General features: G+C 43.6%; 1 protein-coding gene across 4 annotated transcripts in view; it reads right to left on the minus strand.

Annotated features, from left to right (window-relative positions):
- The window catches only part of RNF157 (ring finger protein 157), a 130,633-nt gene that overhangs the window by 73,061 nt on the left and 40,331 nt on the right, over positions 1 to 17,241 (minus strand). For all 4 annotated transcript variants that reach the window (XM_040330058.1, XM_040330057.1, XM_040330060.1 and 1 more), the window contains exons 4-6: positions 10,281 to 10,369; positions 4,549 to 4,695; positions 2,220 to 2,337 (exon numbers count right to left, since the gene is read on the minus strand). In XM_040330058.1, the coding sequence (XP_040185992.1) occupies positions 2,220 to 2,337; positions 4,549 to 4,695; positions 10,281 to 10,369 (354 nt within the window). The remainder of the gene's footprint in view (positions 1 to 2,219; positions 2,338 to 4,548; positions 4,696 to 10,280; positions 10,370 to 17,241) is intronic.

The following is a 17,241-nucleotide window of genomic DNA, read 5'->3' on the forward strand; positions in this document are numbered from 1 at the left end:
GATAGAGCCTCCCTTCTGTGTGTGTGGGGGGGGGGGGGGGGTGGTCTGCCTGTGGATTGGTGGAGCCACGCTTGTGCCGGTGGACTTGGAATCCATGGCGCTGCCCCACATGCTGTTGGGGCATCACCATGTCGTCCGGGCTCGGCTGGTCCCGGAACCCCCCCCCGTGCATGCGCGGTAATCCCCCGAGCCGCGTACGTGCGTCCGGTGCCATATTTAGGTCGCCAGACAGGCTGTATCCACAGTGCTTTGCCTTGGAGGACACCATTGGGACATCAATAGAAACCACTTTTTTACCACAAGGTAATTGTCATTTCCATCTTGGATGTAGGGCCCCAGTGTCATATATATATATATATATATATATATATATATATATATATATATATTATATATATATATATATATACTAGCTGAATACCCGGCGTTGCCCGGTCTTCCTATCTTAACCTTTTGGGGAGGAAAATCATAGTAATATAAATATACCCATCTTTTATATAAGGGTGTAGGTAAGGGTTAATTTAACTGTCATATATTTTTATTTGGCATATAAGTAATATGTGTACCAGGTATTATTGAAATATCTCCAGGCGTACAGAAGTTATGTGGGAACATACATTTCCCATTGATTTGCATGGGACTTTAAACAAAAACCCCGACCCTCACAAATGGGGGTAGTTAAGGGATAAATTAACTATCCTATAGTTTAAGTGGACATATAAGACATATATAACATGTGACCAAGTGTTATCGAAATATGTACAGCCGTTTGGAAGTTATGAAGTAACATGTATTTCCCATAGAGTTGAAAGGGACTTTAAAGGAAAACCCCGACCATGGCAAATGGGGGTGGGTAAGGGTTAAACCACCTATCCTATGTTTGTTGCTGACATATAAGTAACATGTGTGCCAAGTTTCATGTTAATATCTTTAGCCGTTTGGACGTGATGCTGGAACATACCATACATACATACATACATACATACACACACACGTTGAGTTTTATATATATAGATATATATATATTTATTAGGGCTGTGGAAATAACTATTAATTCTTTGATTAATCGTTAATTCTTTTGATCGATCAAAATTCTTTTGATCGATCAAAATTCTTTTGATCGGTACTCGCCTCTCCGCCAGCTTCCGGGTCTTCAGGAAGTTCCTGTCGGAGATCCGGTGACGTCACGGACACCGGCAGGGCTTGCCATGTCCATCTGAAGGGCTCCTTTGCTGTGCCTTCATATTTGCATGCCGGCGGGACCTTACCATCTGCCACACGCAAGGGCTGTTACACTTCCCTCTATCAACCTGGGATTCTACAACCATCCACTGGGAGTTGCGATAGTTCCCTTCACAGAACATCTACATGCCGACGTCATCTGGATTCAGCAGTGGTATCGTTGTACACATTTTTATACCAGTATCATACTTAGCTACATGTTTTTATGACTGCTTTTGCTACCGTTTGGTATTACTAGCACCATTTTTACAGTTTATGTAGCTACATCGATTTTATCTCCAGTGCAATATTTATTTTGTTACCTACTTGAAGACTATAAAAGTTTTAATGCTATTCCCATCGAGCGCTGCCTTTGTGTGTTTTTTGTATCCTGCTATCTATTTTTCCAGTGGTTGGTAGCTGCACTGGGAATCAGCCTGTAAGGAGATCAGCAAAAAGTAGTTGGATCTGTATTTGCGTTATAATAAATCAAAATTAGTCGATTAATCGATTTAAAAAAATATATATTAATCGAACATGAAAATTTTAATTAGCAACAGCCCTTTATTTATATTATATATATATATATATATAAATAATATATATTAGTATATTGATTGTGTGATTCATGAAACGCCCCAACCATGATGAGGAACTCCATTACTGTCAATGGCCCAGCCCACACCTGAGCGTTCCGTAGTTTGAAAAAGCACACAAGTTTGTTTTTTGGGCAGAATGTTACGTTTTTGGTCCCTTGGGGCTCATTTAAAGGGGTGATCAGTCCCATCCTCTGTATGGAGCCGCTGGCAGGTTTAATTAAGTGTTGGCACTTTGAAATAAATACCTTGTTTTATGTTGCAGTTTGGGCATTGAGGTTTAAAAAAGGTTTGCCATTACTGAACTAGGATATTTAATTTATACTAGAGTTAAAAATAAGAACAAATCATATATGTATGTAAAACACACATGAAACAAATGCAACAAAGCCTTTCTCTTACCTCTTCTTCCCTCCATTCAGACGGGTCTACATTATGTGATGGAAGGCAAAATTGCTGGCTGACACCTTTCTTGAAGTAAACAGTCTCTGACTGCAGGTTGCTGGCCTTAGGAATGTAACTGATGGAAAAATAACACTGTTAACAATTGTTAAAGGAGCCAAGGCAATACAAAATATAACCACACAGATATAAAATGACTCTGTACTAGGATCAACCTATGTATCTAGTAGCTCTCGTGCTTGCAGTGCCTGACCCAAATGCATATTTCCCCACATATCTCTACAGAGATAAACTCACCTCTGCAGCTATGTTTAAACCACTAGCAATTGTTCCAACCACATGTTCCCCAGTCTGGAGGCAGGATGCGGTCTGCCAATAGTCTGTGCTCAGAGCCAGACACAGACTGAAAAAATTTAATGATAAAAGAGTAACTATAAATACCATTTTTTTTTTTTGTCTTATTTAATAATCGCAACGTATTTTGTGATCTTTGTTGTGAGTGCCACAAGAAAACTGCTAGGTTGTCTTTGATCTGCAAAAGGCAGCAAGCAACCAGATTGCACCCAAACTCCAAGAACATTTAAAAATGTTAAAATTTACGTGGGGCTGTGAAAAAATTCATTTTGTCTAAGAGAGAGAAGAAACCGTTCCTCTGCTCCCCTGGCAGACAGAGCCCCCCATGCTCCAGCAGTGGAATGACCCGCGGAGTCATCACATGGACCCTGCTTTGGTCTTGATCAGGGGTGCCCAACCTTTTGAAGAGCTAGGGCCACTTACAGGGGTTGATAAGGTTTGTTTTTTATTATGCTAGTGCATTGTTGGTTCACTTATCCTTTCCTTCGATTTCCCTTCTAAATGTTTTTTGTCAGAATTACTCACTTCCTGTTTCTCCTCAGTAAGCTTGCCCCCATCATCCGAGCCGTTCTGGCTGGGGGTTAGTCAGCCAGAACAGCTTACTGAGAAGGAAAAGGAAGTGAGAAATTCAGACAAAAAACATTTAGAATGGAAATCGAAGGAAAAAGGTAAGTGAACCAACAATGCACTAGCCTAAAGGAACCTGTTTAGAAAAAAAAAAAAAACCTTTACAACCCCATTAAGCAACTTAGTAACCAGTCGTGGAACACAATAAGCGAAGCAAGCAGATGCCACTCTACTGAATGGGCCCTCTGATTCGATCCGCCCAGATGGAACGGGGTGGATCCCCTTCAGTTTATTTTTTATTTTTTTGCGAATTGGAGGTAGGTGGGTGTTAATGGACACAAGTCCGTCTACATCTGCAGTTCCATAGAGGCGAATGGAAGGTCCGATTGGGTTGAACCGATCGTGTGAAAGGGGCCTAAGGCTGCTTTCACACTGATGCACTGCGGTTTACCCGCACCACGGGTGCAGAGCAGTGCACCTGTGGCTTTCCTGTGGGTTAGCTGCACTTTGCTATAGACTTCTATTACCATATATACTCGAGTATGAGCCGAGGCACCTAATTTTACCACAAAAAAATGGGAAAACTTATCGAGTATAAGCCTAGGGTGGGAAATGCAGCAGCTACTGGTACGGTAAATTGATGGGACACTCTGATAAAAGTTCCCCGTCAATCTTTTATCAGTGTGTCCCCATCAGTGTCCCCATCAATGTCCAATCAGAATGTCCCCATTATTCTTCCTGTACTGTATACTGTTTATTCCTTGCCTCACTTCCGCTTTATCTCCCGACTCCCGCCCGCTGCAGGAGTATCTAAGAAACATGCAGGCGTGTAGCTGGGAGGAGCTACAATGATCACTGGCTGCTGGGACATGGCAGTCGGGACATGGCCAATCCTAGTGCACGGCATGGAGTTGCGGCAGCTTTGTCAGCGCAGCGGAGAAAGACACTGCGAGCGGGAGAGATTCAAAGCGGAACACATCGGGAGTGATACTAGCTGCGTGCCGCGATACGGAGACCCCTGAGTGACTGCCGGAACACACTAAAACAAGTAGGTTAAAACACGACTCGAGTATAAGCCGAGGGGGTAATTTTCACCCTTAAAAAAGAGGTGTCCAAACGCAGATGGAAGACCAGGAGAAAACGGCAGAGCAGCACTGGAGGGGATCCCCAGCTAGGTAAGACTACCTAAATTTGCTAATATGCTGTGCATACTAGCATATTATGAATAAAAGCTCCTGGAGCCCAACTTAAAAAAAACTTTTTGGGGGAAATTTAATTCTGTTTTAAAACTGGCAGTGCCAGGTTCATGCTGCAAGAATAAAGAGTGATCAGAAGCAGGATAGAGCTGGCCTAACATTACTTCTTTATAACCTGTGCTTTTTGTTTCCACTGTATCTTCAATATTCACCTTGCAATTCCCCCTTGGAACTCTTCAGTTGCTTGGTAATAGATAGTAATTGCCACTCGTGCATCGGTATCAAACGTAAATTCCACATTATAATGTACTTTGGGACGGCTGCCCTCCACACTGCTGGCCTTCATTTCTTCTGTACACCTGAAAAGATGCCATGTTACCAGACCACGATTCACACACAGTACTATTCAAACTGAAAAACATGTTATAAATAATATACCAATGGAAAGAAAAGGAGTACCTTATTAAAGAAGAAACCATTATAGTCCTGTAAAAAATGGTTAAAGTAGAAGTTCAACCTAAAACTAAAATCTCTAAATCTACTTGCAGCCACAATCTAGGACTAACTTGCACTATATTACCAAAAGTATTGGGAAGCCTGCCTTTAGGCGCACATGAACTTTAATGGCATCCCAGTCTTCGCTCGTAGAGTTCAATATTGAGTTGGTCCACCCTTTGCCGCTACAGGTGATACTCGAAAAATTAGAATATTGTGCAAAAGTTTATTTCACTGAGGCCTTGTACACACGAGCAGACATGTCCGATGAAAACGGTCCGCGGTCCGTTTTCATCGGACATGTCTGCTGGGATCTTTTGGTCTGATGTGTGTACACACCATCAGACCAAAATCCCCGCGGACAGAGAACGCGGTTACGTAGAAGACACCGACATTCTCTGACACGGGAGTTCAATGCTTCCACGCATGCGTCGAATCAATTTGACGCATGCGCGGGATTTCGGGCCAGCGGACATGTCCGATGAGTCGTACAAACCATCGGACATGTCCGACGGACAGGCTTCCAGCGGACAAGTTTCTTTAGCATGCTAAGAAAACTGTCCGGAAAACTGTCCGGTAGGCTCTACACATGGTCGGACATGTCCGCGGAAACTGGTCCGACGGACCAGTTTCAGCAGACATGTTCGGTCGTGTGTACAAGGCCTAATAGAGATTAAAAGGTGAAAACTAATATATGAAATGGTTCAAGCCGTGATTTGTCATAATTGTGATGATTATGGCTTACAGCTCATGAAAACCCCAAATCCACAATCTCAGAAAATTTGAATATTACATGCAATCAATAAAACAAGGATTGTACATAGAACAATATCGGACCTCTGAAAAGTAGAAGCATGCATTTGTACTCAGTACTTAGTTTGGGCCCCAATTACTGCCTTAATGCGGCGTGGCATGGAAGCTGTCAGCCTGTGGCACTGCTGAGGTGTTGTGGAAGACCAGGATGCTTCAATAGCGGCCTTCAGTTCTTCTGCATTGTTAAGTCTCATGTCTCTCATCCTTCTCTTGGCAATGTCCCATAGATTCTCTATGGGGTTCAGGTCAGGCGAGTTTGCTGGCCAATTAAGCACAGTAATCCCACGGTCATTGAACCAGGTTTTGGTGCTTTTGGCAGTGTGGGCAGGTGCCAAGTCCTGCTGGAAAATGAAGTCAGCATCCCTATAGAGCTCATCTGCGGAAGGAAGCATGAAGTGCTCCAAAATCTCCTGGTAGACGGCTGCGTTGACCCTGGACATAATGAAGCACAGTGGACCAACACCAGCAGATGACATGGCTCCCCAAATCATCACAGACTGTGGGAACCTCACACTGGACTTCAAGCATCTTGCAGTGTGTGCCTCTCCATTCTTCCTCCATACTCCGGGTCCTTGGTTTCCAAATGAGATGCAAAATTTGCTCTCATCAGAAAAGAGGACTTTGTACCCCTGAGCAACAGACCAGGTGTGTTTTTCTTTAGCCCAGGTAAGACGCTTCTGACGTTGTTTGTTGTTCAGGAGGCTTGAGAAGAGGAATACGACATTTGAAGCCCATGTCCAGCATCCGTCTGTGTGTGGCGGGTCTTGATGCACTGACTCCAGCCTCAGTCCACTCCTTGTGAAAGTCCCCAACACTTTTGAATGGCCTTTTCCTGACAATCCTCTCCAGGCTGTGGTCATCCCTGCTGCTTGTGCACCTTTTTCTTCCACACTTTTCCCTTCCACATAACTTTCTATTAATGTGCTTTGATACAGCACTTTGGGAACATCCAACTTCTTTAGCAATTACCTTTTGAGGCTTTCCCTCCTTATGGAGAATGTTAATGATGATTTTCTGCACAACTGTCAGGTCAGCAGTCTTTCCAATGATTGTGATTCCTACTGAACGAGACTGAGAGACCATTTAAAGGCCCAGGAACCCTTTGCAGGTGTTAGGGCTTAATTAGCTGATTAGAGTGGGACACTCTTTGAGCCTAGAATGTTGCACCTTTTCACAATATTCTAATTTTCTGAGATTGTGGATTTGGGGTTTTCATGAGCTGTAAGCCATAATCATCACAATTATGACAAATCACGGCTTGAACTATCTTGCTTTGCATGTAATGAGTCTATCTCATGTATTTGGACATTTCTCCAGTTTCCTGCCATTTCCTTATACTTTACAGCCAAGGAAGCTGCCATCTTGAACTCTATTTAATCTGCAGTTGCCATGGTGCTGCAAATGTGATCAGGTATAATGACTTAACAGCCAAGTTGAAAGCACAATAACTGACAGGTATCATTCATGAAATGCCTTGAATGTAGCTGTTTGATCAATGGGTTTAGTTCTGCTTTAAGTGGTACCAGCTTAACCACTTGCCGACCTCCTCATGTAAATATACGTCAGCAGAATGGCACGGACAGGCACATGCACGTACCCGTACGTCCTCTGCTTGACGTGGGTCGGGGGTCATGGGGCGGTCGGGTTCCCTCGGGGAGCGATCCGGGACGACGGCGCGGCTATTCGTTTATAGCCGCTCCGTCGCGATCGCTCCCCGGAGCTGAAGAACGGGGAGAGCCGTGTGTAAACACGGCTTCCCCGTGCTTCACTATGGCGGCGCATCGATCGAGTGATCCCTTTTATTAGGGAGACTCGATCGATGATGTCAGTCCTACAGCCACACCCCCCATAAGTTGTAAACACACACCAAGTGAACACTAAATGTTACAGCGCCCGCTGTGTTTAACTCCCAAACTGCAACTGTCATTTTCACAATAAAGAATGCAATTTAAATGCATTTTTTGCTGTGAAAATGACAATGGTCCCAAAAATGTGTCAAAATTGTCCGAAGTGTCCGCCATAATGTCGCAGTCACGAAAAAAATCGCTGATCGCCACCATTAGCAGTAAAAAAAAAAAAAAATGCAATAAAACTATCCCCTATTTTGTAAACCATAAATTTTGCGCAAACCAACCGATAAACGATTATTGTGATTTTTTTTTACCAAAAATAGGTAGAAGAATACGTATCGGCCTAAACTGAGGAATTTTTTTTTATATATATATGTTTTTGGGGGATATTTATTATAGCAAAAAGTAAAAAATATTGCATTTTTTTCAAAATTGTCGCTCTATTTTTGTTTATAGCGCAAAAACTAAAAACCGCAGATGTGATCAAATACCACCAAAAGAAAGCTCTATTTGTGGGGAAAAAAGGACGCCAATTTTGTTTGGGAGCCACGTCGCACGACCGCGCAATTGTCTGTTAAAGCGACGCAGTCCCGAACTGTAAAAACACCTTGGGTCTTTAGGCAGCATATTGGTCCGGGGCTTAAGTGGTTAATGCCCTCTGAGGACTGTGCTTAGCTGGATGTCTGTCAGATGTGTATGGAGAGGACAGGCATGTAGGTGATTGGCATAGGTTTTTGCTGAAAATGCAAGTTGTTGTTTAGTGGTATGATGGAAGAAATTTATTGCACGTTAAGCTATGGTCTTACCCATTCCACAATATTCCGTTTTGGAGTCTCTATTGGGCTGGACCCTCTAAATAATCATGGTATTACTCATGCCTATACTTTTCAGCACTTCACCTGACACCAGAACAACAAATAAGTATATCTTGGAACTTTTAGAATGTTAGGATTGTGAGAAAGATTGCAGGGAAGGGGGAGCTAGTGTGGGCAGCAAAAAGTATTAGGGGTGTGGCTTGATAGTGACAGGCCTACAGGGAATTAAATTATAGTAATATGGTCCTCTGGACTTCCATGTCCTATGCTCTCACATGCTGTTACTGTCACATAGAGGTGTATTTTAGGGCAGTAAAGTCATTCCATCTGAGCATTACCAACACCCCCAAAAATTGACAGACTCTCAATATTCATCTTCTAGGACACAGTCTGAGACGTGCTTACATTTCCCCTGTTCCTCTGCAGATCCATTAGCTAGAGCAGGGGTCTCCAAACTTTTTAAACAAAGGGCCAATTTAGTGTCCATCAGACTTTACGAGGGACGAACTGTGGCCAATGTGAGTAGAAAATGTCCCGGCATCAGTGGGAGTAAACAGTGCTCCATCATTAGTTTAAAATGTTTTGGTTTTAGCAGGAAGAACAGTGTTCCATGGTTTGTATCAATGGAAGGAATAGTACCCCGCCGATGGTGTCAATGGGAGGAATAGTGCCTCTTTAACAGTTTCAGTCGAAAAACAGGAGAGCTAAAACCCCTAACTGGACTTTTAAGGCACTTGTGGTAAACACATTATGTATTAAAAGAAATGTATCTTTATATAATATTTATTAGACAAATCAAGAAGAAAAATTTAATAACAGTTAACAGTTTCAGTGGAAGAAATAGTGCCCCATCACTGGTCTCAGCAGGAGGAGTAATGCCCCATTGATGGTGTCAGTGGGAGAAATAGTGTCTCATTAATGGTGTCAGTGGGAGAAATGGTGCCTCATCCTTGGTGTCAGTTGGAGGAATAATGTCCCAAGGGCCGGATAGATGAAAGGGAAGGGCCGCATCTGGCCCCCGGGCCGCAGTTTGGAGACCACCGACAAGAAAATATGGTAGCGAGTTAAAGGGGTTGTAAAAGGTAAAAAAAAAAAATACCTAAATAGCTTCCTTTACCTTAGTGCAGTCACTCTTCACTTACCTCATCCTTCTATTTTGCTTTTAAATGTCCGTATTTCTTCTGAGAAATCCTCACTTTCTGTTCTTCTGTTTGTAACTACACACAGTAATGCAAGGCTTTCTCCCTGGTGTGGAGAAAGCCTCTTGAGGGATGAGGGGCGAGCAGGATGGTCAGGACGCTCTCTACTTTACAGATAGAGAAAGGAGCTATGTGTTAGAGGGCGTCCTGACACTCCTGCTCGTCCCCTCCCCCCTCAAGAGGCTTTCTCCACACCAGGGAGAAAGCTTTGCATTACTGTGTGTAGTTATAGGCAGAAGAACAAGAAGTAATGATTTCTCATAAGAAATAAGGACATTTACAAGCAAAATCGAAGGATGAGGTAAGTGAAGGAGGACTGCACTAAGGTAAAGGAAGCTATTTAGGGGAAACAATTTTTACCTTTACAACCCCTTTAAGATCAAAAGACTGCACTGAAGGCATACTTGTGAGCTAGTAAGCTGAAGTGTTGGGGCGATAGGACAACAGCTTGTAGTACACAAAGCAGTGTGCATTCCTAGAGTGGCAATGCTGATCTTGCTAAAGGAGACACCCAGGGACCGTTGCAACCTACGACAGGAAGTTGACATCCAAGCTTTCACTAGCAGGATCACCACAAACAGGCAAATATAAAGCCAACTACACACAGGTGGCTATTTAAAGGTATGTATGAGCAATTAAAATAAAAATAGGTGTAGGGGATGAGAGGGTGTACACAAGCTGTCATTTATTCTCGGAGGAGAAAGATGATGTTTAGAAGCATCTTACTACACATACAGCTAAACAAAAAACATATCATTTGTTGTTCAGTCACCTTACTAAACGCAACGTGTCCTTGCGGATGTTGATCAGACTGCGCAGCGTTTTCACTGGCTCTTGTGGAGAAGGTGCAGCATATGGAAACTAAAAAAAGGGAAAACAGAAAATGACTCTCAGTAATCTCAAATGCAAAATACATGACAGCACACTAGTTTTAAGGTGCAGACAGTCATCGGTAAACAGCGATGTTGGACGTTACCATGGACCCCACATGCAACCACGATCAAGCCGGTATTATGACAAAAGGTAAATTGTGTACAGTGGGGTGGCAGCATTTTATTGTGGTGGGGATTTATATTTTTGCCCCCTCCCCTTGTTGGTCATACTCACCTTTCCTTTGGTCCCCATCCACTCCTTTCACCAGCTGAAATGAAGGGGTTTTATTATATCAGCAGAGTGGGCACCTTCTTTCTTCCTGGGTCTCTGCTTTCTCCAATACCTTCTCACCTTGGTGCCAGCTGTTAGTAAATATACACCATAGCGCTATGTAATGAAGTGGGAGTAGAAGTTGGAAGGTGCCTCCTATAGCTACATACAGTGCTTTGAAAAAGTATTGGTCCATTACATAAAATCCCAATAAAATACATTCACGTTTTTGGTTGTAACATGACAAAATGTGAAAGATTTCAAGGGGTAGGAATACCTTTACAAGGCACTGCAATGATGTGCTGCCCCAAAGACTGTTACATTACGTAATGAAGTGGATAAACTGTGTACAAGCAGGCACTGGATCCGCTGGGATCCTTGGGTGGATGACTAGCCTGGCCCAATGTAAATCTGCCACTGGGTACAGACTCCATAAAATTCATAAACCGAGTTATAGGTACTCTCAAGACATCGGTCTCTCAGTAGTGTGACAAATTATGCAACTTGCGACTGATTCAGAACTTTGTCTGCAAAAAAAATACACATGACACAACTAACTCCAGTGTGGAAAATGCCTTATTTATCTATTTCCTTTGTCACTGACATAGTAGGATTTACTTACAAACTTGTCCCAACATTAGCAAAAGACAAAGGGGTAGATTCACGTAGCTGCGCGCCTAGTTACGGCGGCGCAGTGTATTGTATTTACGCTACGCCGACGCAACTTACAGGAGCAAGTGCAGTATTCACAAAGCACTTGCTCCGTAAGTTGCGGCGGCGTAGCGTAAATGGGGTCAGCGTAAGCACGCATAATTCAAATGTGGAAGGGGGGGGCGTGTTTTATGCTAATGTGTGATGACCTGACGTGATTGACGTGTTTTACGAACGGCGCATGCGCCGTCCGTGTACATATCCCAGAGCGCATTGCTCTCAAGTACGCCGCAACGACGTAAACGTAAATTACGTCCAGCCCTTTTCGCGAACGACTTAAGCAAACGACGTAAAAAATTCAAATTTCGAATCGGGAACGACGTCCATACTTAAAGCGGTGGTTCCCCCTTAAAAACAACTTTTTTTTATTCCACTGCCCCCCCACATTCCATCACGATTAAGGCACATATTTTTTTTTTCCTGCTGTACATACCTTACTACAGCATATTCACCCGTGCATCCGGGTTGCGAGTCCCGCGGGAGTGGGCGTTCCTCACATGCTGTTGATTGACGTTTTGCCCAAAAACGAGCTCTCCCCCCGTCGCGTAAGCCGCGTCACGATTGGCGAAAAGAGCCGAACGGCGATGCGCATGCACAGTATAGCGCCGACTCGCCGTTCGGCTCCTTTCGCCAACCGTGACGCGGCTTACGCGACGGGGGGAGAGCTCGTTTTTGGGCAAAACGTCAATCAACAGCATGTGAGGAACGCCCACTCCCGCGGGACTCGCAACCCGGATGCACGGGTGAATATGCTGTAGTAAGGTATGTACAGCAGGAAAAAAAAAATATGTGCCTTAATCGTGATGGAATGTGGGGGGGCAGTGGAATAAAAAAGTTTTTAAGGGGGAACCACCGCTTTAACATTGGCTGCGCCTCCTAATAGCAGGAGCAACGTTACGCCGAAAAAGCCTTAACGCAAACGACGTAAAAAACTACCGCCGGGCGCACGTACGTTTGTGAATCGGCGTAACTAGGTAATTTGCATACTCTACGCCGAAAGCGACGGGAGCGCCACCTAGCGGCCAGCGTGAGAATGCACCCTAAGATACGATGGCGTACGAGACTTATGCCAGTCGTATCTTAGGCTAATGTTGGCGTATCTTGCTTTCTGAATACAGAAAGAAGATACGCCGGCGCAGATTAGAATTTACGCGGCGTATCTATAGATACGCCAGCGTAAATTCTCTCTGAATCTACCTCAAAGTGTCACATATAAAAATAGTATGAATTTGTCGCACACATTGGTAATAACAATGAAAATGTTGCACGGGTTATATTATTTTGACACAAGGCTTTTGACTATGTTCACACCACTAGATATGTGTTGCTAAGAAGTGCATGAATCACCACCTCTTTGATCTTGGCCATTTGACAAGAAAATCTGATTGGCCTACAGTACTGGCCCATCTGAGTACTGGTGTACAAGGTGCCATCAGAAGCCAGCTTGAAGATGGGTCAATCACTAACCTGGACCACGCTGTGCAGCCATTTACGGAATTGCAAGTGAGCGATACCAAATCAAATTCCTGTACTTGCACTACATTTAACACATTTTGTAAAGCTGAAATTTCTTCTATTACTATGAGCCAGGGACATAACTTACCTCTAATGAGGTGTATCCTACATCCTGCTGGCCCCTGCATAGTATAGAAATCTTCTCCCCACTGCTGCTGGGTTCCTTCCCATAGTGATGATCTCTCTGCGCAGCTTTGGTCAACATCAGACACTGAGTGTGAAAGAGTTGTGCCACTTGCCTGCCCCTTTCACCCTCCTCTTTGATTCATAGCACTCATAGGCCCGGATTCACAAAGCACTTACGCCGACGTATCTCGAGATACGCCGCGTAAGTGCAAATATGCGCTGTCGTATCGATGCGCCGTGCCCACAAACCGAGATACGCCTAAAAATAGGCTTCATCCGACCGACGTAACTTGCCGGCGTATCGTGGGCGCATATTTACGCTGGACGCAAGTGGCGCTCCCATTGATTTCCTATTCAAATATGGAAATGAGGGAGATACGTCGATTCACGAACGTACTTGCGCCCGGCGCATAATATACGCGGTTTGTGTAAATCGTATGTCCGGCGGAAAGTTATTCCCCATATAGGAGGCGCAACCCATGCAAAGGTATGACCAGGGAACACAAGCCGTCGTATCTTATGTCGTTTACGTTGTACGTTAATATGACTAGGCGTAGGTTACGTTCACGTCGTAGGCAGTGATCTGTCGTATCTTAGGGAGTAGTTCCGACGTGATTCTGAGCATGCGTAGTGGGACGCGTCCACGGGACGGCGCATGCGCCGTTCGTTATTCGTATCTTTATGGCGCTCGGCCCATCATTTGCATGGGGTCACGCCTCATTTGCATGGCTCACGCCCACTTCCACTTACACATAGGAAACCCAGCGCAGATTTGGCAGCACTGGCTTTGTGAAAGGGTAAAAGTCTTTCGCCATTCCACAAGCCGGCACAATTTTGAAGTGTGACATGTTGGGTATCAATTTACTCGTAACATTATCACAGTATAAAAAAAAATTGGGCTAACTTTACGGTTGTTTTATTTTTTAATTAAAAAAAGTGCGCTTGTAAGACCACTGCGCAAATACGTTGTGACAGAAAGTATTGCAACAATCGCCATTTTAGTCTCCAATTCTCTAGGGCACAGGTGTCAAACACAAGGCCCGCGGGCCGAATCCGGCCCTCCAGCTCATTTCATGTGGCCCTCACAACTTTCCTGCAGCTGCAGGAGAGTTCCAGCCCTCCCCTGGTCCTCCTCCAGACCCTTACTTTCTGCTTTCAAGCAATGCATCCAGCTTCTCCCCAGCAGCAGCATAAGGAAAGGGGGGTGCACTGTGATGTAAGGGAGAGTGGGGGACTCAACTTTTGATGGTGGGGTGGCTTTTGATATCTAATGTAAGGGGAGGGGAATGCGCTGGACATCTAATTTACAGATACAACCGGCCCTTTTGAGGGCAATTATAATGCTGATGCGGCCCACAGTGAAATTGTGTTTGACACCCTTGCTCTAGGGTGTTTATATATATATATATATATATATATATAATGTATGGGGGTTCTAAGTAATTTTCTAGCAAAAAAAATGTTTTTTTAACGTGTAAACACCAAGGGCCAGATCCACGTATCCACGTAACTTACAGCGTATTTTCCGTATCCTGAAAGAATTTGCGCCGTAAGTTACGGCGGCGTAGTGTGACTGTGTCGGCGTAAGGGCGCGCAATTCAAATGGATGAGATGGGGGCGTGTTTTATGGTAATTCCTATTGACCCCACGTAATTGACATTTTTTTTGAACGGCGCATGCACCATCCGTGGGGGTATCCCAGTGCGCATGCTCGAAATTAACCTGCAACAAGCCAATGCTTTCGACGTGAACGTAATTCTACGCAAAGCCCTATTCGCAAAGTTTTACTCAAACGACAGAAAATTCGGCGCTGGCCCGACGTCCATACTTAACATTGGCTACGCCTCATATGGCACGGGTAACTATACGCCGAAAAAAGCCTTACGGAAACGACGTAAAAAATGCACCAGCCGGACGTACGTTTGTGGATTGGCGTATCTAGCTAATTTGCATACTCGACGCGGAAATCGACAGAAGCGCCACCTGGCGGCCAGCGTAAATATGCACCTTAGATCCAACGGCGTACGAAGACGTACGCCAGTCGGATCTAGCCCAGCTTCAGGCGTATCTTGTTTTGTGGATACAAAACAAAGATACGCCGGAGCAACCTAGAAGTTACGCAGCGTATCAATAGATACGCCAGCGCAACTGCTTCGTAGATCTGGCCCCAAATCTCAGAAATAGGCTCAGTAATGTAGTGGTTAAATACAGAGAAAATGTAAATAATAAACCATGACGACTATTTAATTTGCCCCAAATGTAAAAATATTCCCACCAAAACCACAGGATATATTAGTGGCAGTTGTAAATTCTTATTTTAGGTACGGCCTTTGGGGATGAACACAGAGTTGGAAAACGCAGTTCTATATTTAATGCTGCATGTCAGCCTCAATCAGAGCCATGTGCTGATACATGACTGCCCTGCAGGGACGGAGGGGGGCTCTGGAGAAGAAAAATAAAATTAAGTGAAAAGGAATAATGCAAATATTCAGGAAGATGTATGACAAGGGAAGAGAACAAGCACAAGTGGAACCGTTGTCCATAGAAACTGTACTGTTGTGCAGCAGCTACTTTCCTGCACTGGATAAGCTCCAGTCACCACAAGGACACACATTTTATTTCTATGTGCCCTCATTACACCACAGCGCTGGTGCAGAAAAATGTAGACATGCTGTATATTTCCACAGGGCAGCGGATGGCACCGCCTGTCACTGCACTGCAGTGTGGAGACATGAATGAAGACACTTCACATACATTTTTTAAAGAAAAAAAAAAGTAAACCGTGAGATAAACTGAAAACGCACATTACCCATCCTCAAACTGAAGGACAAAACTGCCAACTGCCCGCACGCTAAGGCCCCTTTCACATGGACGGATAGAATGGTGCTTTTAGCTGCAGATTTTCTAGTTTTCTACCACAGTGTGCATGGAGCCAAAAAGTGCATTTTATTTACAACTATATAGATTAGACCAAAATGAGGGACAAATTAGGAGGAATGAGGGACAGAGGGACATTGTTTCAAATCAGGGACAGTCCCTTAAAATCAGGGACAGTTGGGAGCTATGTTCTACCACTATTACTGTGACAAACTCATGGGAAAGTAGACGGTAATTTAAATAAAATTTTAACCTTCACAAATAGAAAAAAAAACAGCAGACAACTTAGTGGATATTAACCACTTGACCACTGGGCACTTAAACCCCCTTCCTGACCAGACCAAATTTTCCGCTTTCGGTGCTCTCACAATTTGAATGACAATTACTCAGTCATACAACATTGTACCCATTTGAAATTTTTGTCCTTTTTTTCACACAAATAGAGCTTTCTTTCGGTGGTATTTGATCACCTCTGGGTTTTTTATTTTTTGCGCTATAAAAGAAAAACGACTGAAAATTCTGTAAAAAAAAAAAAACTTGTTTCTGTCATATTAGCAGGTTATTTCTCACACACAGCATATGCATACCACAAATTACACCCCAAAACACATTCTGCTATTCCTCCTGAGTATGGCGATGCCACATGTGTGAGACTTTTACACAGCGTGGCCACATACAGAGGCCCAACATGCAGGGAGCACCATCAGGCGTTCTGGAGCACCCAGGCCAATTCTGACATTTCTCTCCTACATGGAAAAATCATCATTTATTTGCTAGAAAATTACATAGAAACCCAAAACATTATATATGCTTTTTTAGCAAAGACCCTAGAGAATACAATGGCGGCCGTTACAACTTTTTATCTCGCATGGTATTTTCGCAGAAATTTTTTGAGCGCATGTTTTTAAAAAAAAACTGTTTTGTGCTTAAAAAAAAAAAAAAAAAAAAACAGTAAAGTTAGCCCAATTTTTCATAATGTGAAAGATGAAGTTACGCCAAGTAAATAGATACCCAACATGTCACACTTCAAAATTGCGCACACTCATGGAATAGCGCCAAACTTCGCTACTTAAAAATCCCCATAGGCGACGCTTTAATTACTTTTATTGGTTATATGGTTTTAGTTACAGAGGAGGTCTAGGGCCAAAATGATTGCTCTCGCTCTAACGTTCGCAGAGATACCTCACATGTGTGGTTTGAACACCGTTTTCATATGTGGGCGGGACTTACGTATGCTTTCGCTTCTGCATGCGAGCACACGGGGACAGGGGCGCTTTAAAAAATAAAATAAAAATTATTGTTCATTTTACTTTATTTACTTGATTTTGACACTTTTTTCCCCAAAAATAATATTTTTTATC

The sequence above is a fragment of the Rana temporaria genome, chromosome 12, assembly GCF_905171775.1.
Source record: "Rana temporaria chromosome 12, aRanTem1.1, whole genome shotgun sequence".
Classification (NCBI taxonomy): Eukaryota; Metazoa; Chordata; class Amphibia; order Anura; family Ranidae; genus Rana; species Rana temporaria.